This window comes from Triticum aestivum, chromosome 7B (genome assembly GCF_018294505.1).
Source record: "Triticum aestivum cultivar Chinese Spring chromosome 7B, IWGSC CS RefSeq v2.1, whole genome shotgun sequence".
Lineage (NCBI taxonomy): Eukaryota > Viridiplantae > Streptophyta > Magnoliopsida > Poales > Poaceae > Triticum > Triticum aestivum.
In genome coordinates, this window is record NC_057813.1 from 484,341,904 (window position 1) to 484,365,981 (window position 24,078).

The 24,078-nt window shown below is 47.3% G+C and overlaps 1 protein-coding gene across 2 annotated transcripts; it reads right to left on the reverse strand.

The window, feature by feature from the left end:
• Positions 1–2,822: 2,822 nt before the first annotated feature.
• Positions 2,823–7,072, reverse strand: LOC123157455 (aldehyde dehydrogenase family 2 member C4). Of its 2 annotated transcripts, XM_044575740.1 has the most exons (8): positions 6,820–7,038; positions 4,713–4,855; positions 4,227–4,610; positions 3,877–4,140; positions 3,659–3,796; positions 3,443–3,580; positions 3,302–3,363; positions 2,823–3,200 (listed from the first exon to the last, which is right to left on the reverse strand). In XM_044575740.1, exons 1-8 carry the CDS (start codon positions 6,956–6,958, stop codon positions 2,927–2,929), a joined length of 1,542 nt encoding a protein of 513 aa, XP_044431675.1. In that variant the 5' UTR covers positions 6,959–7,038; the 3' UTR covers positions 2,823–2,926. The 2 variants fall into 2 exon arrangements, with proteins under 2 accessions (XP_044431675.1, XP_044431676.1); XM_044575741.1 differs by lacking the exon at positions 4,713–4,855 and having other exon boundaries at positions 6,820–7,072.
• Between the last annotated feature and the right edge of the window lie 17,006 nt (positions 7,073–24,078).

Sequence of the window (24,078 nt, forward strand, 5' to 3'; positions counted from 1 at the left end):
GGAGAGTGGTGTCTCCTAGATTGGTTATGTGTCACTTGGGAGCCTCCGTCAAGATTGTGGAGTTGAGCCAAGGAGTTTGTATGGGCAAGGAGATCGCCTACTTCGTGAAGATGTACACTAGTGAGGCAAGTCCTTTGTGGGCGATGGCCATGGTGGGTTAGACAAGGTTGCTTCTTCGTGGAGCCTTCGTGGGTGGAGCCCTTCGTGGACTCGCGCAGCTGTTACCCTTCGTGGATTGAAGTCTCCATCAACGTGGATGTACGATAGCACCACCTATCGGAACCACGCCAAAAATCTCCATGTCAACATTGCGTTTGCTCCCTACAAACTCCTCCCTTTACCTTCATATGCAATGATTTACATTACGCTGCTATACTCTTAGAATTGCATGTGTAGGTTGATTGCTTGACTTGTGCTAAGTTGCTAAAAATCTGCCAAGACTTAAAATTGGAAAAAGGCTAGATTTTTATTTGGTCAAGTAGTCTAATCACCCCCCCCCCTCTAGACATACTTTCGATCCTACAAGTGTCATGTAGTTGACGTTCGCATAACACCACTAGAGAAAGAACAACACAATATAATACCAAAACATTGAAGATGATCAACTTCACATGATTACTAATACCATGACTTATCCCATCACTACAAAAAAAAGACACTTCCGTGACATTATGGCCTGAATGAAAACTTATTCTATCATGGGTGTGACTGTTCGATGGTGATAATTGTGACAAAAATACGTATAATCATAGATGTGGTGAGATCCTACTTCTATGACAAAAATATGACAGAAATGAGCTTTTCATCTTGGGTGGGCAGGAGGCGGACCTGCATGGCATTCTTTGGCCCGTCCATGACGTAAAAAAATCATGGTAGAAGTGAGGGCGAGGAAATTTTCGGATAGTTCCCAGTATACAGTGGGTGGTTGGGGCCAAGAGATGTAGCGGTTTGCGCGTTTCTCTCATACACGCGCATGTGTGCGAGCCGTATTCGCTAACTGAACCCAAGCGAGGCATTCAATTACTAAACCGGAGCGATCGATTGATCCCTCGTACTAGTTATGTACTAAACGCGAGCGGTCGATCCCACTGTACTGAAGCCGATCGATCCCTTCGCTGAAACAGAACCCAAGTGATTCCTTCACTGCTAACTGAAGCCGATCAATCCCTTCGCTACTAACTGAACCCGAGCGATCGATCTGCCGCATGCGCGATACGTAGATCAAGTCTAGACCAGCAGCCGGTTGCATCGATCCAACCCCTTGTGCGAGATGTGTTAACCTAGCCGGTTAGTTGGCTGTGAATGAACAATCCCCGTTGCTACCAACCGCGCGTACGCCCCACCCTAGCCGGTGGGTTGGCTGTGGATGAATAGTACCTTAGCCGTGTGTAGGCGGTTGGCATTGGATGAACAGGACCCTAACTGATCGAGGAGGCCATGCCGTGGTACGCCACACCCCAGTCCGTTGGGGATGGATGAACATGACCCCGTGGAGGCCGTAGGCAGTTGCAGATGAACAGTGGCCTGTGAAGACTGGAGGAAGTAGACAGTGATGAACAGTAGCCTGTGGAGTCCTGTTCTGCGGTACGCCAGACCCCTCCCAATGAACAGGGCCCCATTTCGACCGTAGATGGTAGAAGATAAGTCTGTTTTATCCGTTTTGAAGTGCGCCAGACCCCTCCCGATGAACAGACCCCGTTTCGACCTTAGGCGGTTGAAGAGAAGTCCGTTTTGTCCATTTTGCGGTACGCAGATTCCTTCCGATGAACAGGACTTCGTTTTGACCGTAGGCGATTAATGAGAACTTCGTTTCGTTCATTTTGCGGTACGCCAGACCCCGAGCCGATGGGAAGTCGATAAAATAGGACCCCTTTCGGCTGTTCCGTTCAAACCGATTGGTTCCCTATAAACAGGACGCATTCCGACCTAGTCGGTTGCCTTCCGATGAATACGACGCTGTCCACGATCAAAACGTGGGATAGGATTTATGGGTCGGCGTTGAAGATGCCTTAATCATCTTCCATCAAACAGAAAAAAAAAAGCAAGGGCCTCATCCAGACGGAGAAGAGGAATATGTGGTGACTTTTGCTTGACCAGGCAAACGCCCGTGCTGCAAAGCCTTCTAAATTTGAGTTTGCCATAATTTGAACGTCCGGATACGTATGCGGACGTTCTAGGGATAACATAATGCCCGGACTCTCGCAAAAGACACATACGAGTGTGATTTAAGAAGTTCGAGGGATAACATTAGATGGCAAAATATGCCTGGGACTCTCGCAAAAGACATATACGGGTGATTTAAACGTCCGCATTCGATATGCCCTAAGCTCGCCCAGAAATGAACACCAATGAAAATTACGCGCTTTGGAATTGCAGAAATGATCTTGTTTTTAACAGAACAACAAACACTCATGTTTTGCAGGTTATCTTCAGAGCCACGGCACTTATCCTTTCCTGGTCGCTACTCACTCCGACGGAGGCCAGGGAGCGTTTGGTTACTGGTGCTATCCGATGGGAGACGGTAGCACGGGATATCTTCAGCCGGTTTGGATGGCGGTCATGTAATAGGATAGGCAATTAGTTTACCTGTCTTTTGTTCAGCCAACCGGTTGTGGTTTATCCTTTGTTGGGCTAGCTTATGTATCTAGCCTTTGGGCTCTGTGTGAGCCTTGTCGTTTGTTTTTTAGTTTGCTACTACTGAGACTTCGAGACCTTGTGGATGTTTTATTTTCAATAAGATGGCCGTATGCATCGTGCTGATGCAGAGGCCGGGGATCCCCCTTTTCAAAAAAAAATTATTACCACGGCATCGACAAACAACGTTGCCTGTCAACGAACAACGCTTCTCACCTTCTCTTCCTTGCTGCTCCTCCTGGTAACTAACTGTGCACACACAAGAGAAGCAAACCAGGCAGAGAGATGTAGCCTAGAGCCAGGGCGAGTCGTAGACGGGGGTGACGACGGACTTGACGGCGAGGAACTTGTCGAGCGCGTGCATGCCGTCGTCCTTGCCGAACCCGCTCATCTTGCGGCCCCCGAACGGGCAGTCGGCGTCCATGGCGAAGTAGCAGTTGACCCACACCACCCCGGCGCGGATCGACCGCGTCATCCTGTTGGCCACGTCGATGTCCTTGGTCACCACCCCCGCCGCCAGCCCGTACCTCGTGTCGTTGGCCCTCGCGATCGCCTCCTCCACCGTCCTAGTAGTAGTAGAAACATAAAATTAGATGCAACTTTTCCCTGTCATCACAGATTCAGGGTGCGGTAACTAATCTATGTCGATCAACCGGGATGGGCTTACGTGAACTTCATCAGGCACATGACGGGCCCGAAGATCTCCTCCTTTGCTATGATCATGTCATCCTGTACGTGTAGAGAAGCTAGATATAAAGTGAAGAGTTTTCCGCCGACTACAATTTGAATTTTTGCGCTGAATTTTGACCTTAACATCAGTGAAAACAGTGGGCTCGATGTAGTAACCTTTCTGGCCACAGGGCTTCCCTCCCGCCACGACGGTGGCCCCTTCTCTCTTGCCATGTTCGATGTAGCTGAGCACCCTCTCATACTGAGCCTTGTCTACCTACACACAGGACATGAGCAGCACTGCTGAGTTTTCTGATACAACAAAAAACAGGGGATGGATATCTGAATTTTAAACCTGAGGCCCTTGATTGACGCGAGGATCGAAAGGGTCCCCGACAACCCAACTCTCCATGCGCTCCGCCAACTTCTTCACGAACCGATCGTAGACGCCCTCTTGCAGGTACACACGGCTCGCTGCAACACAAGCTTCTCCCTGCAAGTTCCGGCTTCAGAGACCCATGCATGAATGGACCATCGTACGGCTACGCTGTTTGTAGCTAAGGTTTTGTTCACCTTGTTGAAGAAGTTGGCGCTGATGGCGAGACCCACGGCCATGTCCACGTCCGCGTCGTCGAAGACGATGAGCGGAGATTTGCCGCCCAGCTCCAGGGACACCGGCTTCAGGTTGCTCCTCGCCGACGCCTCCATTATGAGCCTCCCAACTGACGTTGATCCCGTGAAACTGACCATGTCGACGTCCATGTGAGACGCGATCGCTGCTCCAGCTGTTGGGCCGAAGCCGGTGATCACATTGATCACCCCATCCGGGACTCCCGCCTGCTCAAGAACAGAGCGCCAAATGTTCAGAACAGAAGAGCTATACATAAATACATTGTGTGTCTCTGTCAAGTGACCGATCTGACCTGCTTGGCCAAGTGAGCGAAGAACAGGGCGCTCAGCGGGGTCTGCTCGGCGGGCTTGACGACCATGGTGCAGCCGGCGGCCAGCGCCGGGGCGACCTTGGAGAAGAACATGATGGCAGGGAAGTTCCAGGGGATGATGAGCCCGGCGACGCCGATGGGCTCGCGCAGGGTGTGCCCCTGGAACTGCCTCGACATCTTGAGCGTCTCGCCGTGGATCTTGTCGGCTGCGCCGGCGAAGTAGCGTAGGGACCTGACGGAGGTCCCGAGGTCGACCGCCCTGGTCGCCATGCGCGGCTTGCCGGCGTCCAGGCTCTCCAACAGGGCCAGCTCGTCCGCATGCTCCTCCACCAGGTCCGCGTACTTCATCATGATCCTCCCTCTTTCCTGCGCGCCAATCATCGGTTGTTCTTTTCAGATTGAAAACGTAAGCATGCTTCGAGGTTCGGGCCATTCGCCATGAGGAATTGACTGAAGAAAGAATGGTACGGATCCGGGCATGCGAGGCCATTTGCCATGATCGAAGGCCTCTCTTGCCGCTTTCACCGCCAGGTCCACATCCTCCTTGTCGCCTTCAGCGATGTTGGCGATCACATCCCCGGTGCGCGGATCCCTCGTCACGAATGTCTTACCTGATCGAGAAGAAAACCGACATGGCAGCCGTGAAAAACTACGAAATACAGTACCACCGTACCAGGACGTCTCTAAATTTTAGGAAAAGTTTTCTGCGTGCTACTTTTGTAAGATTCCGTAAATCGTAATCTTCTTCTCCTAAACCTTTTTTTAATCTTTTTAGAAAACAAAACTAGATAAATGGCCTAGGGCCCGCCAGTCAGTGACATGTGTGACCGTCTCCGGCGAGAGCGGCGCGAGGCAGGGCGGTTGTGGCGTGGGAGGACCGGCGTGAACGGTAGGCGGTTTCTTGCCCGCCAAAAGCTTACGGGAACCAAAAGTTCAAAACTTCCCCTAAACCAGAGGGTAGTTGGGTCAAGTTTACAGGATTCTGTAAATTTATTCCACTATTCTATCCTGTTGTGAGTTGTGACCCGGGGCCGTACTTGACGCGAACTGTTTTTTCTTTTTGAGCCGATTGACAGGAAGTCACGAACTGATTAGATAGCGATTCCCAGTGGACTAGGGATTTCTTTCTCTCACCGAGTTGCGCATCATCAAGCCTAATGCTGCACGGGCTCATCTGCACCGGCATCCGGCCGAGCAGCCTGGAAGGCTGGAGCATGCAGACAAGCAAGGGAGCCAACCGGCCAAGCCCGTGACGCGAACGTAAGCAATGGCTTCTAGAAGGCGACGGGCCTCGACAGCGACTGATCCGTCCCGTGTCGTGGGCCGCTGGAATCGGAACATTTTAAAACTTTTATTTACAAGGACGATGATTTATCATGGTTCTTTGAGAGTTTTTGATGTGTGGGTAGCATCGCTAGTGAGAAGCGTGACCTCCATTGCATGCCGCCAGTCCGTATCCCATCTGGCGATGGACACCGAGGTGCATCACGAGCGCATCTTCACGGGCGCACGCTCGTACTACAGACGAGAAAACGGCCATGGGTACGCCGTACGCGCGCCACCCCGTCAGAGGGAACAATCGGGACCAGATGATACGGCCGTCTCGCGTATACTACGAGAACGAAAGTAAGGGCACGACACGAGGGAGTGGGCCGGCTGTGGGGGTGCAGCCCATGCCCCTCTCCGTCGCATGCCGCACGTGAAATAGTACTACAAGGACGGGTCAGTAGTATTCCTCTGCAGTACTGTACGATGCTGTAGGGTCACTGTCGTGTGGACTCAGCCCCACGTGTCATCCGCACTACAGCACCGTACATTACAAGGACTGCACCGCGCATGAGGCTTCTAGAAGAACACGCGCATTGTTTTGGCCATTTTAACATTCCCTATTAATGGCTCCTACGGGTTCATCAGTCTCATTTTCTGGGTAGAGGTCAGATGGGCTACAGCTTGATTGCCAAATTTAGGTTAGCCAGCGTGTGCTTTGCTTGCTGTATGGTCTTTCTTTCTAGGAGTAACATTTAGGCTGCATTGGACGAAGGGTCATTTTTTTTTTTTCAGCTAAGCACCCCGTCACGCTAGCTAGTCATCTCGTGCCTTCTTCTCCTTAATTTACAAGAGCCTAACCATGTTGCCGCAAAAAAAAAATCTATCGGGCTGTTAGTGTTATACTATGATGACTGGCTTTATTTTTGAGAAAGGGGAAAGGGGAAATTATGGGTACCGCTAGCTTTTGCTGGCCTGTGATAAACGACGCGACGCGAGGCTGCGGAGAGCCGACATGCCATGTTCCCCACGAACTGCGCGTCATGGACATGCGGCACGGCGCCAGAAACTGGCCTCATATCCTGCCCTTTTTTTAGCTTGACGATAGATAGAGCATTCACCGTCCAGGATTCAAGGTTCAGCTAACCACGACGGAAGCTCACACCAAACAGCCTTAGTTCACCACCAAGCAATTTACCGGGATAACCAGCATCGATCCGGCCTATCTAACCAGGCTAGAGGAGGCCATGAGTATGATAGATGCGTTGCAAGACAAAAAGGAAAAAAAAAGAGACGAGTAGGCACGTACCGGAGACGGCATCGACGAAGGCCCCGTTGATGAAGAGCTTGGTGTGCCTGATCTCCGGCATCTCCGGAGACACGCCACCGCCGTTGCCGTTCTCCCCGGCGCGCTCCTTGCCCCCGTCGCCATTGCGCTCGCTCGCCATGGCGTCTCCTCCCAGACTGAGACCGGTGTCGGCTCTCGCGCAGTGTGATGTGTGTGGAGAGTGGACGGTGGAGCGAGGACAACAGCAGGGGGTTCCTGTTTTAATGATGCGGCTTGGCTGTGGCCTGCCCGTTTTGTTGGCTTGTGAAGCGGTGGCGGGTCTCCCACACGGCGGCCACGCCATCCGCGCGTGTCGAAAAACTGTGCCCCGCCGACACACGTCTCAAGTGTTCACGTCCGTAATAACACCTACGGCCGCTTGGCGCTGTTGGCTGATCCGTGAATGTGATGTCAGACCATCTACGACCGGGCGCCTCGAAACCCGCTTTAAACGTCTGGAGGAACGGGGCGGTCACTGATTAGTCAAAAAAAAAAAAACATAAACAAGCGTCTTAAATGGTCCTCAAAAGCTCGGACTAACCGGCACTCCTCATGTTCAACTCAAATATAAAATGGATATACCAAAAAGGCTTTTGCCCCGCTTTATATTATAAAGCAAATCAGGCCGGACTGAGCTCTTCTGGCTCAACCAGGCCGGATTCCGCGAGGCCGTTGCGGCTAAGTGGACCGACGCGCGCGACTCTCCTCACCGTGCCATGTCCGCCGTTGACTCCTGGCAGTTCTCGCCAAGCTTGCCCGCCAATTTATGAAGGGTTAGGGCGCGAACCTCGGCCGTGATCTCCATGACCGCAAGAAGGCCCTCCTAGGTGCCATCCAAATCCTGGACGCCCGCCCTGACACTTCTGGGATCTCTCCGGACGAGTGGATGCTGAGATATGATCTCGAGGACCAGCTCTCGGTCATACTCAGACGAGGAGGCTTACTGGCGGCTGCGCGGCACCCAACGGTGCGTGCTCCATGGTGACGCTAACACGGCTTACTTCCAGGCGATCGCCAATGTCCGGTGTCGTCGGAACTCCATCCACTCCTTATGGGACGGCGATACTCAGCTTGTTCGCCCCTCGGACATCCGAGCTCACGTAAACGGCTTCTATAAAGCACTTTCTCCCCCACCCCTCGGGGTGGGGCTGCGCTGGCCCCCGATACCTGGTCGGGTGCCCAGCTTGTTTCCGACGAGGCCAACATCGCCTTGGTGGCACCCTTCTCGGAGGATGAGGTCCTAGCGGCGATCAAAGGAATGAACCCCTCCTCGGCTCCAGGCCTGGATGGATTGCCAGTCTCGTTTTTCAAAATGTTCTGGCAAACCATCAAACCGGAAGTCATGGCCCTCTTCGCTGAGTTCTTCTCTGGGACCATTGACCTTGGGCGCCTAAACCCCAAGGTCCCCGGGGCCTCGGACATTCGCCAATTCTGCCCGATCACGGTGATCAACGTGATCTTTAGGATCTTGGCTAAAGGGTACGCCAATAGGGTGACCCTTCTCGCGGACTCTGTCACCCACCCCAACCAATCCGCCTTCATCCAAGACCGGTTTATTTTGGATGGGGTGCTGGCCTTCCACGAAGTCCTCCATGAAGTTCGATCCAAGCACCACCGCGCGGTCTTCCTAAAGCTCGACTTTCACAAAGCCTACGACACTGTCCATTGGCCCTTCCTTCGGGAAGTTTTACTTTGAAAGGGCTTCGACGACCGCTGGGTGACCCGTGTTATGCAACTCGTCACCTGCGGTCGGACGGCGGTCAACATCAACGGTGAGATCGGGCCTTACTTCCCCACCTTATGTGGGGTTCACCAGGGTGACCCGTTCTCCCCGTTTCTATTCAACATGGTTGTCGATGCCCTCGCGGTCATTCTTGATAAGGCCAAAGCTTGTGGCCATATCCGCGGCATAGTCCCCCACCTAGTGGGTGGGGGAGGGGTCTCCCTCCTCCAATATGCGGACGACACCATAGTTATGGTGGAGGGCTCCGCGTCCGACATCGCCAACCTGAAGTTCCTCCTCCTATGTTTCCAACAGATGTCTGGGCTCACCATCAACTTCGATAAAAGCAAAGGGATGGATATAGGGCAACCGGGCGCATCCATCGACCCAACTGCAGGTCGTAGCGGTCCCACCTGCAGTGATAGAAACTCCTCCCTCTCTCACCGGTGCATCTAAATTTTAGACCCACATCGCCGCGCGAGGCAGACGCCGACCGGCTTAAATAGCCGCGCCGGCAGATGGGGACAAGCTTCTCTATTGTTGTGTAGGTCTACCAATTCTCGTTGTATGAGCGTGATAACTTGACACTAGATTGCATTTCATCGACCGATTATTGTTCATCGAGTGTCAAGTTCGCCTCGTTCATGTACGTTGATACCCTTACTAGAATAACAATAGATTTTTCTTTGTTCATCGGTTTTTATCGACACATTATTGTGATTCATAATAAGCAATTTATCAAAACATTGTGATTCATAAAAAGCAATACTTTTTTTGGAATGTTGGCAGGAGACCTACCAAATTCGTTAATCAGAAAGAGGCATTACAAGTAACACCTCCATGGAGGAATGCACCGCATGGGGCGAGTGCTAAAAAATAAGAAATAAAGAGGGGTTGCTCAGTTTATCAAGGAAAACCGGGCAAAAACCTAAACAACGCCTAACAAGGCTAGGCCTAAAGCACCACAACACATACAACACGTCAGAAGGCCAACACCCCACAACACACCCGGCCCGGCACTTGAGTGCTTTCGCCGGTACCAAAGTGCACACCGCAAACCGTTGTATCAATCCAGGCTGCCACTAGCATATCCTCAAAACTCGACGACATCAAAGAGGAACGCTATGTCCAATAGAGCAAACATATGTTGCTTCAATCCCGCGAGCTTGGCTGACATAACTCGCCTGACGCACTTTGCATGTGGAGGGTGCTTTTGCTGCTCTCATGAAGATGCTACACGAGCCGTCGCCAACCACCTACACAAGCACTGAATCCCTCTGACTGGGTCTATCTTCAAGACGTTGTCCTCAAGAGGAGACACGACACCGAGCAAAGCCGAAGGCGTCGTCATCGTCAGACCCGGGAGACCGGATCTAGGGTTTCCCCCGAAGAATGTCAGGCAAGGGAAGGAAGGGACTATGAAATCGATGCCTACAACAAGGGGGCAGTGCCCATAGGCGCCGCCATCGATGCTCCGGCCACAACTGGAGTGCGGCTTTCACCGACAGCCTCACCCACCCAAACCTGTGACCCAGCCAGCTCTTCCTGCATACCAATTCCATGGCGCACAAGCACTGTTTCACATCTCGCCCTTGGGCCGCGCCCAGGTGGTCGCCGGCCAGCTACCCGGACGGATCTGGACCGGGGAAGCCAAATGCACACCGCATAAGCAGATCCGCCCAGATCGGGCTCAGCCCTTGCTAACCACGCCGAGGAGCTTGATGCTCCCATGATGCCCACGCACCTCCGCGCAGCTCTGGCACCCCGTCCCATTCCCAGCCGCCCGCCATACCCGCCATCACGACTGCGGCAAGCCAGATCCACGTGCGCCCGACGACAGCGCCCCCAAGTCTGTGCACGCACTACCCAACCTCCAGCTAGCCAGGCCATGACGCCCCTCCTCTAGCGCACGCCAGGCCGCGCTCACACCGCCAAGCGCCTCCTTCGCCCAGGGGAGCAGCCCCACACAGCTCCAGGTCCAAGCGGGATGGAAGAGAAGGCCCGCCGCCGACGCCGCGCGGGCTTTGCCCGCCGGTCCTCGCCAGCGGCGGCGGAGAGAGGTCCGGTGGTGGGTGTGCGGCCTGCGGCGGCTAGGGTTTCGCGCCCAGGCCGCCCCGCGGGGGAGCGACACGGGGCTCGGGGCTCGTTTCTGTATCCAATCCTTTTTATTTAGAGAGGTTTATAAAAAGCAATACTGACATGAATGTTTCTCTTGTCAAGGAGATAGATAAGGACTATAAATCTTCTATATGATAAACATAGAAGATATGACGGTCTATCTTGTTAACAAAACATGCAATGATGTCAGAAGCTCCTCTGGACGATCCGACTATTTAAATCGGTCGACTAGCTCGTCATGCGACGAAGCGCGACTAATTAGGATGTGGAAATCTTAAGTATGAGCAATTTTCGGTGTATTTTCACAGCCCAGCCAACCCAATACTGACGAGATGATCGTCATGCATGGCCTGCATGTAATAGATGTTTTGGAGATAGACTACATGGTTGCAAATGGTAAAATTTGACATGCGCCCGGTCACTGTCTGTGGCCGCGTCCGCCAACATTTGAGGGCCCAAATTTGCAACATGCGGCTGTAGGTGCCACTGGCTAGACTGCAATTAGTCAAATAAGGTAAGGCATCTCCAAGACCTCAAATCGGACACCACATCGGTCCGCGGGCCGGAACCAGCCCACAGACACTAATGCAACAGCTAGACATCCAATTGTACCCGCAAATATTAGATTACATTTCAGCAGAAATTTAATGCAAGTGAGCAAATTAGATGTATATTTGAACAAACCGGATGATATTTATTCATACTTGGATAATTTTATACAAAACAGATTGCTTTTCATGTAATGGGAGCAAATTCAGTACATTTCGACATATTTCAACTAAATCGTATTTTAAACCTAATCTAAATGGATGTCGGCGCCCATTCCCCATGTCTTGCCGGCCATTAGCCCCAAAAAATGAAACTCCGCCTCTGTAGCCTGCAAGCGGCTAATCGGCCGATGATGATGAGTCCACGAAGGAAAGAGTGGTGGCCTTACGGGGACTAGAGCATCGGTGTTCTCCCATAGTCTACTCTTCCTCGCTGGCGGCAGCACCCGTGAACGCGTTGACTTTGTCATCGTAGCAGCACGGTGCGACCGATGCTAGGCTGGCAATGTTGTCCTCGTCCTTGTCATAAACTTCATGTGCCTCCTCGTCGATCTCCTTGAAGACGACTTCTAAATTCGCCTAATGAAGGTGGTACCGCCAGCGATCACGACGGATGTTGCAGACGGAGAGGTAGGACTCGAGAAGTGCCTCTTGCTCGCCCAAGTACATGCCTGACTCGATGCCCCATGCCAACGGGGCGAGTTGCTCCTCTGCGCGCCGGTACTCGTCAAGGAGGCGGTGGATGTACTCCTGCTCGGTCTGTGCTTGCCGGAATGCAGCCTCCCGCTTTGCTAACACCATGTCGGTGTAGTGATCGCGGGCCTCGCCCATCATGATGCCACATTGAACCTATGAGGACGGGGGTGCCAGCTTGTCATTGGCCGCCTCTAGCCTCCAGTGAGCTCGTCTGTCTGTCAGCCTGCCAGCCGGCAGCAATGGCAGCGATATCCTTCTTCTGCTCAGACGATAAGTTGTCCCTGATTGCTTTGGAGCTCGAGGAGGCCATGGAGGGTGTGGTGCTGATAGGACAAAGGGAGTGGAGGAGGTTGGATGCGTATGGCATTGTCTGGGTTTAAATAGCGAGTGGATGGCAGGGCAAGCGGTGAGGTGGTTAATGGTGGGTGGCAGAAGGACAGACGAGTGGTGCCGGAGAAAGGTCCTCAGCAACTGCACATGTTTCAAAATATCAAAGGAAGGTATCAACAATAGTCTAGTTTTGACATGAAGACTTTAATACTCAAGCATACCAACAAGCAACCATGTCTTTCAAAATATCAACACTAAAGCAAGGTATCCCTAGCCCATCATGCTCAATCATTGATCCATTCATGAAACACACTCGAATATTAGCTACACCCAATGCTCAAATACGATCATAGTGCCCCTTAGTTGATACTTTATAAGAGAAGATGGAGACTCGAATTCGAAATAAAAATTGCATAAGTAAAAGAAAGGCCCTTTGCGGAGGAAAGTAGTGATTTGTAGAGGTGCCAGAGCTCAAAGCTTAAATTGAGAGATAAAATTATTTTTGAGAGGCATACTTTTCCTACCAACGAAAACGACTTGGAGCATCCCAACACTTTCCATGCTAGATACATCATAGGCGGTTCCCAAACAGAAAATAAAGTTTATCCCTTTTTCACCATAACTTTCACTTTCCATGCTAGCCGTATCCACGGGTGCCTTCCATACCAACACTTTCCAAGTATTTATTATTTGACAACATAAAGTAAATTCATTTTTCATTTCGGGACTGGGCATTGCTAATACCTTTGTCGTACTCTCGTGCAATGAAAATAAACACCCATCGTGAGAATAACACATCTAGCATGGAAAATATTGGCTACCCTTTACCGCCTCACGAGTAGTAGAGCACACAAAAGACAAATTTATTTTGAACATTAGAGATGGCACATGCAAATTTGCTTAGAACGACATAGAAAAATACCACATATAGGTAGGTATAGTGGACTCATATGGCAAAACTGGTTTAAAGGGTTTTGGATGCACAAGTAGTGATCATATTTAGTGCAAAATGAAGGTTAGCAAAAAGATTGAGAATCGACCAACCAAAAAGCGAAAAATCTTGTACCCAAGCATTAAGCATAAGTAACACCGAATAATGCACCATAAGTAGGATATAAATTTCATTGCATAACTATGGACTTTCGTGCTTGCATAGGGAATCACAAACCTTAACATCAATATTCTTACTAAAGCATAATTACTCATCAACATGACTCACATATCATATCGTCATATCTCAAAACCACTACTAAGAGTCAAGTTTATTTTGTCCAATGATCTTCATGAAAGTTTTTATTATATCCTCCTTGGATATCTATCCCTTTGGGACTATTTTCATATGTTTCTTTTGATAAGCTCAAACAAATATAAGTGAAGATCATGAGCATATTTTTTCTCTCTCAAATAATCTAAGTGAAGCAAGAGAGAAATTATTAAAAATTTACTAACTCCCAAATAAATCTAAGTGAATCATTTCTTCAAAATTAACAAAGCACACCATGCTCAAAAAGATATAAGTGAAGTACTAGAGCAAGTCCATGGCTCTAAAAATTTAAGTGAAGCATAGGAGCAAGCACAGCATAATTTTTGGCTCTCTAAAAAGGTGTGTCCAGCAAGGATTCAACACTTAAAACACAAAGCAAAACAAGCAAAGTCTCATATCATACAAGACGCTCCAAGCAAAACTCATATCATGTGACGAATAAAAATATAGTTTCAAGTAAAATACCGATGGTTGTCAGAAGAAAGCGGCGATGCCACTCGGGGGCATCCCCAAGCTTAGTTGCTTGCTACTTCTTTGAATATTATCTTGGGGTGACTCGGGAATTCCCAAGCTTAGCCTTTTGCTTATCCTTATTCCTTCATCCATCGTAAGATAACCCAAAACTTGAAAACTTCAATCACACAAAACTCAAACAAAACCTTCGTGAGATCCGTTAGTATAAGAAAGCAAACCACTACTATAAGTACTGTAGAAAACCTATTCTTATTTTTTTTGCATTATATCTACTGTATTCCAACTTTTCTATGGCAAAAACTCATTAAAGAAAACCATAGAATCATCAAAACAAGCACACAACACAAAGAAAATAGAATCTGTCAAAAACAGAACAGTCTGTAGCAATCTGAAAATTTAGAATACTTATGTAACTCCAAAAATTATGAAATGAATTTGGTAGACGTGAGGAATTTGTCTATTAATCCTCTGCAAAAAGAATCAGCTTCGAATCACTCTTCTGTAAAAATGACAATGAATCTCGTGAGTGCAAAAGTTTCTGCTTTTCAGCAAGATCAAATAAACTTTCACCCAAGTCTTCCCAAAGGCATTGCTTGGCACAAACACTAACTAAAATACAAAAAACAAAACCATAACAGTATCATAACTGTGCTAACACTCAAGAACAGAAAGCAAAAAGCAAAAATAAATTTTATTCATTGAGTTGCCTCCCAACAAGCGCTATCGTTTTACGCCCCTAGCTAGGCATAACACGTAGGATCTAAGTTTTGTCATCTTTGTTCTTTTGAAAGCAAAGGGAAAATTTCCTATCAATGGAATTTAATTTTCTATTTTGTGAAAGCACATGGCCATTGATAGCGGAGGAAAGATTAAGCTCATTGCGAAAATTCGTATCTAAACTGGCCTTCATCTCTTTAATTATTTCATTTTGATAAAAACACATAAGGGTATTTGATTCGACATTTTCTCCTTTGGGGTACCCAAATATAGTTTTCATCTTTTCATAAGTATCAATGGCATCCCCTTCAATAAAACTGCTTCAAAAAAAGAATCCAAAACTTGCTTAAAGGAAGGTAAACCAACATAAAAACTCTTCAAGTATATCTCTATCTGGTATTGGGGCACATAGCTAGCTCGAATTCTCAACAGCCTATCACAAGCCTCCTTCAAAGATTCATCAAGCAAATAGCAAAAAATTCCAGGATCATCTTCATCACAATTGTTAAGATTTTCCTGAACAACCCCGGTAGATCCTTCCATAGCATAATTGTTTATGAGCTTAGAGAGAATAGAGGGGCTATCCAAAGCACTAAAACTCGGAAGAAAACCTTTAGCCCTTTTAGGGTTGGCCATGGCGAGAAAAACGGCGAATGAAAAGGAGGGCGAATAAAACGGCAAATTTTTGTGAAGTGGGGGAGAGGAAAACGAGAGGCAAATGGCAAATAATGTAAATTGCGAGGAGATGAAATTTGTGATTAGGAACCTGGTTGATGTTGAAGATCCTCCCCGGCAACGGCGCCAGAAATTCCTTTTGATGTCGCTTGAAACTACGTCGGTATTTCCCCAAAGAGGAAGGGATGATGCAGCACAGCGGCGGTAGGTATTTCCCTCAGATATGAAACCAAGGTTATCGAATCAGTAGGAGAACCAAGCAACACAACGTAAATAGCCCCTACACACAAAGAACAACACCTCTCAACCCGACGTGTTAAAGGGGTTGTCAATCCCTTTTGGGGTACGACACCTCAAGATAGGCCAAGACGTGAGGTAAATTTGTAGATAGGATAAATAGATCGCGGAATAAATAAATTGCAGCAAGGTATTTTTGTATTTTTGGTTTAATAGGTCTGAAAATAAATGCAAGAGAAAATAGATTGCAAAGGCAAATATGATGAAAAGAGACCCGGGGGCCGTAGGTTTCACTAGTGACTTCTCTCGAGAAAAATAGCAAACGGTGGGAAAACAATTACTGTTGGGCAATTGATAGAACTTCAAATAATCATGACGATATCCAGGCAATGATCATTATATAGGCATCACGTCCAAGATTAGTAGACCGACTCCTTCCTGCATCTACTACTATCACTCCACACATCGACCGCTATCCAGCATGCATCTAGTGTATTAAGTTCATGGAAAAACGGATAATGCAATAAGAGCGATGACATGATGTAGACAAGATCCCTTTATCTATTGCGGCAGATATAGATCTCATCTTGTTATCCTTACTAGCAACGATACATACGTGTCGGTTCCCTTCTTGTCACTGGGATCAAGCACGTAAGATCGAACCCACTACAAAGCACCTCTTCCCATTACAAGATAAATAGATCAAGTTGGCCAAACAAAACCCAAATATCGGAGAAGAAATACAAGGCTATAAGCAATCATGCATATCAGAGATCAAAGAAGACTCAAATAACTTCCATGGATAAAAACATAGATCTGATCATAAACTCAAAGTTCATTTGATCCCAACAAACATAACGCCAAAAGACTTACATCATATGGATCTCGAAGAGACCATTGTATTGATAATCAAGAGAGAGAGAGAGGAAGCCATCTAGCTACTAACTATGGACCCATAGGTCTACAAAGAACTACTCACGGATCATCGGAGAGGCACCAATGGAAGTGGTGAACCCCTCCGTGATATCGTTGGAGACGTACCAGGGATTCGTGAGAATATACTCGTGGAATTATTTCATGAATATTCGGAATAGTTCCCACAGGACCCGGAAGCGTTTCGGGGTCACCGAAAGTGTTTCAGAGAGTATCGTGTGATACCGGGTATTACCGATAAATTATATATAGGTAGAAAATGTTTCCGGAGATGTTAAAATATATATAAAATGGTCTATAGGTATTTAGAACATTTTTTATTTAATTTAAATATCAACGGGTCTAAAAAGGCTAAGAGGTTGAAGGCAATTTTGGCCACAAAGGCCCAAGTGGAGTTGGCACCCCCTTTCCTTGTGTGTGTGTGTGGGGGGGGGGGGGTTGAATAAGGGAAGGGAGTCCTCCCCATGGATGGCGCCCCAAGGGGAACTTTCCCCCCTTGGTGGCTACCCTCTCCTCCTCCTCCTCCAACCTAGATATACTAGGGTTTTTGCTGTATTGGATACACAGTTTTTGGAGCCTCCTCTAGTTCTTCTAGTTCATGTTCTAGTTGGTCCTAGTTGACTGATTAGAGCATGGCTAATACTCTTGTCCGCATAATTAGAAGCCCTGTGTGGTTCTAATCTCCTCGCTCTAATTCTCCTGCGACGATTAGCTCTGGACCGCGAAGCGCTACCGGATCGTGAAGGCTGCACGCTTGCTACCAAGTAGAGAGGCCATGCTTTCGGTCTTCGGTTTGAGGGACCAGTCGTGGAGAGTACGAGGGATCTTTAATTGCCGGTTCGAAGGACTCCACGTATGATTTACACTGACACGCTTTTCTTCCGCTGCAACTCGGTGATGGTAACGATCGTGATCCCAACCCATTATGCATCTTCATATTGATCTTGGGTGTTCGAAGATGCAATTTTTTTGGTTTGTACTATATTTCCCAACACAGACCACACATTCCAAACGGTTGTGGGCGGTTTGAGGGCTCGTGTTGGAGATGCCCTATCATCACTCTTTGGTAAAGTGAAAGATGGAAAATTAAGCCAGAAGCCTAGTCTCTCTAGCCTGCACCGGCCCGTGAGATCTTATATTTTTTTCTTTGAAGGCCGAAACCTCGGCCTCTACATCACTATGATGCACACGATCATTTTTATTAGTTATTAAGCAAAGTACATAACAAAGCTAACCAGGGCCGAGACGTTATAAGATATGAAAAAGAATACCTATGACTAAGTCGACTTCTTCTATAGCAACACCTTCAAGAAGGGATAAACGTCCTCATACCATTGTTGTCACGTCCGGGAGAAGAGATATTATTTGCTTGGCATGTTATTTAACTTTTGGGTGGTGTTTGGCACTCTAATTATTGATGCATGACATCTTAAATGGACTAGATAATTTGGCCCTGCCTTTATTGTTACTTTTTCCCTCTTATTAAAAGTCATTTTGTTTCCAGACAAAAAATGACATTTTGTTTTTGCTAATTTTCCCTCCTGTTAAGGTTTTGATGCTCTCGCTAGTACATCCTCAATCATGTCATTTTCTCTCACTCAAAATAGGCATTGGTCCCATCTAGTAGATAAAGTAATCATCATATCCAGGCAACAAGTTCAAGTGCAGAAAAACAAATTAAGTTTGCTGGGACAATAATACAAACATGCCTTGAAAAGAAAAGAAGAAAAAGCCATCAAACAGTCGGTAGATTAGTGGCTATGTGATGGGGCCAAGCTGTGTGGTGTCACAGTGATTGCATCCATCATGCTACCAAGTCGCTTCCGACCCCGCTGATTAGAGAGTGGATGCTGGAGTTGTAAAAGGGCAAGAAATTTGAATGAGAAAAGTATATTTTTCGTTCCTCAACTCTTCGCTGAGTTTAGTTTTCGTCCCTCAACTCTAAAACCGGACAGATTGCATCCTTAACTTACGAAACCGGACAAAATTCGTCCCTTCTTTCGGCGGACCCGATTTGGGTGCTGACTAGGTGCGGTTTTGACCAGTCCACGCCAACGTGGCAAGACGTCCCCACAAAACAGATGGCCCGCTCCCTCACTCTGCATCTCTCTCGCGTTCTCCCCACCCTCCCTCTCTGAAGCGGCGACGACAGGCAAAGACAGCAGGCGGCGGACGCACCGGAGGCTCGCCGGCGGTGGCTGAGGTTAGGGATCCGACGCGGCGGTGCACGTACTGCGGTCCCCTCTCAAATCCCCCTCATTTTCTCTCGGTCCTGCAGCCATCCAACGTGGCGGCGCGCCGTCGGCGGCGGCGGCGATGCACACGCAACCTATGGCTTCCAGTGATGAGGCCAGCATGTTTTGGGGCCCCCCGACCGAGGACGGCCATGCAGATGCATACATGGTAAGCTTGTCCATGTGCATCTTGATTTTTAGCATGCCTGATTTAGGAACAAGGGTTTGAGGATGATAGATGAATATTGAGAATTTTCTGTAATTTGCAGGATGCTGAGTACCGAGATCTTGTGTCTGGGGATGTTCCAATGGAGATTCAAGACATTGAGCATTGTGGAATTGAGGTCGATAGCAAGATAAAATGTTTCCATGGGGATGATCCAATTAAAAAGGTTGCATTTGAGGGTGTGGACACAGGAAGAAGATTCATCGCTTGTAAGAATGCAAAACCTTGTAAATTTCGAATTTGGTATGAGCCAGAGTGGCCTGCAACTTTGCAACGAGCTCTACAACAGTTGTGGGGCATGGTTCAGACAAACCAGAAGAAAAAGGAGGAGTCCGAGGCCCTTGTCAACCAGATGATGTTGGAGAAAATGACATTTGCAGCTGCAAACGCTTCTGTCACTCAGGAGAAGAATGAGGTTGTACAGAAGAAGATGCAACTAGAATTAGATGTGGCTGATATGAAGGAGAAGTACCAGAGGAAGATGAAAAGAATGAAAAGAGAGCTTCAGTGCAAGGAGAAGTGGCTACTGATGTCAGTTAGCTGCAATGTAACTGTTGTGGCTGTAGTAATTTGTCTGTTTGCAATGAAGCTGCTTTCTTAAAGTAGTTTGCAGTTTGTAATGTAACAGTAATTATGTGTTGAATTTGTATCACTGTATGCTATGGATTTCAGCAGTATTTTGTCTGAATTTCAGCAGTATTTTTGTCTGAATTTTGAACATATATGATCACAGTTTTTGTTGCACAAACATTCGTGTATGATCACTGTTTCTATTGCACATTCTGATCCATGCACACTGGAAATTGAAAGAAACACATTCTGATCCATGCACACTGGAAATGACATTAAGATCCATACATACTGGGCATTATGTTCCACAAATGACATTATGATTCATACATATTGGAAATTCAAACAAACACGTTCTAGAAATAGAAACAAACACATAGTCTAGATAATAAGACAATCAAACGGTTTGCAATGCTAGCAAACACATTCTGGAACTAATCAAGTAGCTTCTTTGGTAGTTTTTTGGCCTTTTTGAATTGCACTGAGAATTAGCAGCACCAGAGCTCACATTCACTGTCACAGCTGAGCTTGAACTGACATTAACATGCACCCCTTTGATAGAAGCTTTAGATGGCCCTTTCTGTTTCTGCACTCCTTTTCCCTTGTCTACAGTAGACGCCAACATGTTAGAAGCAGACCTCTTTGTCCCTTTTGAAGTCTTGGGTGCACTGCTGCTTTGTTGTGAAGCCATGGGCTGAAATAAAATATGTACAGAAATTAGAAGAGATCACAAGTTAAAAATATGTACAGATAAAGAAAAATAAGTACATACATATAAAGTGAAGAGATTTTTTACTAACCTGCCTCACAGTTTGAGCTGGTTGGCTGCTTTCTTTTATATGACAAGTTGTTTTATTATGCCCCGTCCCTTTGCACTTCGAACATCTGATCACCGTGCCTGTCTTTGGTAACTTTGTTTTAGAAACTTTCTTCTCACCCTTCTCTTTGTTCCTCTGAGTCTTAGGCCTACCAGGCATTTTCACATATCCTGGAGCTACAGGTCTTGGCCTGTGAGATATGGGCCAGCTAGCCATTCCATCGACAGGTTGCAGGCAGTAGGCATATATTTTCTTGAAAGCAGCCACATAGAAGCAACTAGCTATGTAAGGAGACAAATCACTTGTTTTTGTGTGGATTGCTGAAATGGCATGTACACAAGGTAACCCAGCAAGCTGCCAGTACCCACATGTGCAATTCAGTCTATTCAAATCCACAGTAAACCTGTGATTTTTGTTCTGTGTAACTTCAAATATATCTTGACCATTGCATAAAGGTTCACATTGGGCAGAATATTCTATGTATTTGTTCAGTTTTTTTGTTGATTGTAGGGCAAACTATATCTCATGTCCATTTAAGGCATTTTGCAATCATTTCCTGGATTCTAACCATCACCTTTTGTCTGATAGCCTCTAGCATTGAGATGATCGGCAAGAATCTAGCATCTATTATCCATTTGTTGAAACTTTCACAGATGTTATTGTCGACAGAGTCACAGTTAGATCCTAACCTGAACCATGCTCTAGATCAATGCTTGGGATCTAGCCTTGTTATTGCCCTTGCACCTTCAACAGTTTCTCTTGCAAGCTTTGCCCTTGCGTAGTTGAACAAACTCACACATGGAGCCTTTGCACAATTCCAGAATAGTTTCTGCCAATCTTTAATTCTATACTCTTTCCTCCAGTTAGCATAAACATGTCTTGCACAATTCCTATGTTCAGCAAGGGGAGCCCAATTCTGGACAGCGTTGATGATGCCCTTTTGTTGGTCTGATATAATGACCCAACCATTACCATCATACACATCAACATCTTTGAAAAGCAAAGAGCAAAACCAATCCCAAGACTCATTGGTCTCTTTCTCAACCACCGCCCAGGCGATGGGGTACATCTGGCTATTGGCATCTCTTCCCAATGCACATAATAGCTCTCCATTAGTTGCACCTTTGAAGAAACACCCATCTAGTCCAATTACTTTTCTACATCCAGCCTTGAAACCCTCCTTCAGAGCAGACAAACAGATGTAAATCCTTTCAAAGGTTGGAATGCTACTTTTTGGATCTAACTTGACCACTACAGTACTTCCAGGATTGCTCCTTAGTAACTCCAGCTGGTAGTCAAAAATCCTGGTATATTGCTCTTTAATGGCATCATATATTTTCTTGATAACCATTCTCTTTGCTCTCTTAACCTGGGATGTACTGACATTCACACACATATCTTCCTGGATGTGTTTTCTCAGATGTGCAATCTGCCACATTGGGTTAGAACTGATGACCTTCTCATATTTGGCTGCAATCCTTGTTGAATTTACCAACTTGTTGTCTTTCCTAGGTGGACAACAGTGTGCATCGTTGAAACTTGTTATCTGCCAGCTGTTTGACTTACTTGTCAGACTAGCAAGGCAATACCATTTGCATGTTTGCCAATCACAAGTGGCCCTACACCTATTATTATCATTCTTCCTAAATCTTATGAGTTTTTTCTGCTTAATGCCATAACTTATAACTGCACGCCTAAACTCTTCCCTTGAACCAAACTTCATCCCTAAAACAAATTGTGGGGTTTCTTCACTTTCTCTGAATCTTTTGAAGCGTCTGTCTTCCCTGGTTTCACCTTCTTCATCATAAGAATCATCAAACTGAGAAGAGTCATCATAGTCAGTGTCATTGTCATCTTTCTCTGAATTGTCATCTTCCACTGTCTTTGATGATCCTACTCTAGGTTGCTCAAAAAATAGATGATCTAGAATCTGTATCTCCCCTTTTCTGATTTTTTTTCTTGTACTCTGCGTACGTCTTCTTTATCTGTTCTGCTTCTTCATCTTCTTCAGATGCATCTTCCTCATCAGGACAGTAATCACTATCTTCTTCGTCTGAACCAGAGTCAAACATATGTGTATCTTCTACAGCCGCCGATGCTTGAAATTCTGTTTCTTCACTCACAGCTACAGGCATTTGTTCTCCTACAGGAACAGTTTCTAGATCCCCACTAGTACTTGCTGCTCTTCTTGGCTTGCACTTCACTGGACTTCTTATAGTAAAAACACCTCTACATCCTTCCTCTGATGCACTTGTCAGCATGTACAAATCCTCTTCAAAACTGTTGTCCACCTGCATATGATCCTGATGTGTTACAGTTTGTCTAGAAATCGACTCCACATATATGTCAGCTACCCCTCCCTCACATATGTTGCTTGCCATCCTTTGAACAGCTACATCATCATGCAGTAGTCCAAGTCCATTGTATAGTTCTTTTCCAGGGATAAGCCAGTGCAGCTGCACATTATCTTTGTCAAAACCTTTCCAATGATCTTCCAAATGACCATCAATCTCTGGCCGAGACAACAGATCCAGATTAACTTCAGACAAAGCCACATGACCACCAATGTACTGCAGCAAATCGTTGTTCTTCACAAACTCCCCTCCATAATGAAACCGAATGGCCAAAACATCTAGAGAATCCATTTCATCCTACAGATCGCAGATCGACAAATTAACATCTGCTACAATGACTCTGATAGCCTAATTGACATTTAATCTACATCAAGGACCACTACTGGAGTTGGGGAAATCATGAACTTACCAGGTCAGTGCGCCCGCCGCTGAGCGCCTCTGTGTGGCTTCTCCGAGCCCGTACGTACAGGGACAAGTTTGGGGAACCGCCGCCGCGCCTCCGCGGACCGGCCGCCGCCGACCGCCGCTCAACCCCCGGCGCCTTTGATGAATCGCAGCACAGCCGCCGCAAGAACTAGGGTTCCAGAGGGAGGGTGGGGAGAGCGCGAGAGAGATGCAGAGTGAGGGAGCAGGCCATCTGTTTTGTGGGGACGTCTTGCCACGTTGGCGTGGACTGGTCAAAACCGCGCCTAGTCAGCATCCAAACCGGGTCCGCCGAGAGAAGGGACGAATTTTGTCCGGTTTCGTAAGTTAAGGATGCAATCTGTCCGATTTTAGAGTTGAGGGACGAAAACTAAACTCAGCGAAGAGTTGAGGGACGAAAAATATACTTTTCTCAATTTGAATACATAACTAGTAGCCCGTCGTAAAAATGTCCCCTCAATAATCATTTTTTACGCGTAGTCAAGAAAGACCAGGTCATTGCCGAGAACGTCAATCAGAAGAGGCGTCTCATCCTTCCGATCTGGTTGGCTTCAGTTTCAAGAAACTCATCCAAGTCCAGGGCCTCCCAATCACACAGCCAAAGCACCAAAGGAAATGGGTAGTAGGACATGCGAAGAAGATGTGCACCCCGGTCTCCGAGACAACACAAAGAGGGCATAACCCGTGCCCATTATGATTGAGCACCTCTGTCCTTGTCAGGAGGTGATCACACAGAAGCTGCCACACGATGATCTTGATTTTCAGTGGCTAGGGCGCATTCCATAAAGGAGTGGTAAAAGAGAGAGTCGGTTGCCTTCATAGGGCGCGATATGGCAAGCCAACAAAGAAGAACCTTCAAGGGGAAAACACCAAGATAGGGTGTCTGGATCATCTGAAAGCA

Coding starts and splice junctions, on each gene's coding strand:
- LOC123157455 (XM_044575740.1), bottom strand. CDS start 6,958: ATGGCGAGCGAGCGCAATGGCGACGGGGGCAAGGAGCGCGCCGGGGAG. Junction 4,141..4,226: donor TCGCTCACTTGGCCAAGCAG/GTCAGATCGGTC, acceptor GTTCTTGAGCAG/GCGGGAGTCCCGGATGGGGT. Junction 3,797..3,876: donor GCGCCAACTTCTTCAACAAG/GTGAACAAAACC, acceptor CGGAACTTGCAG/GGAGAAGCTTGTGTTGCAGC.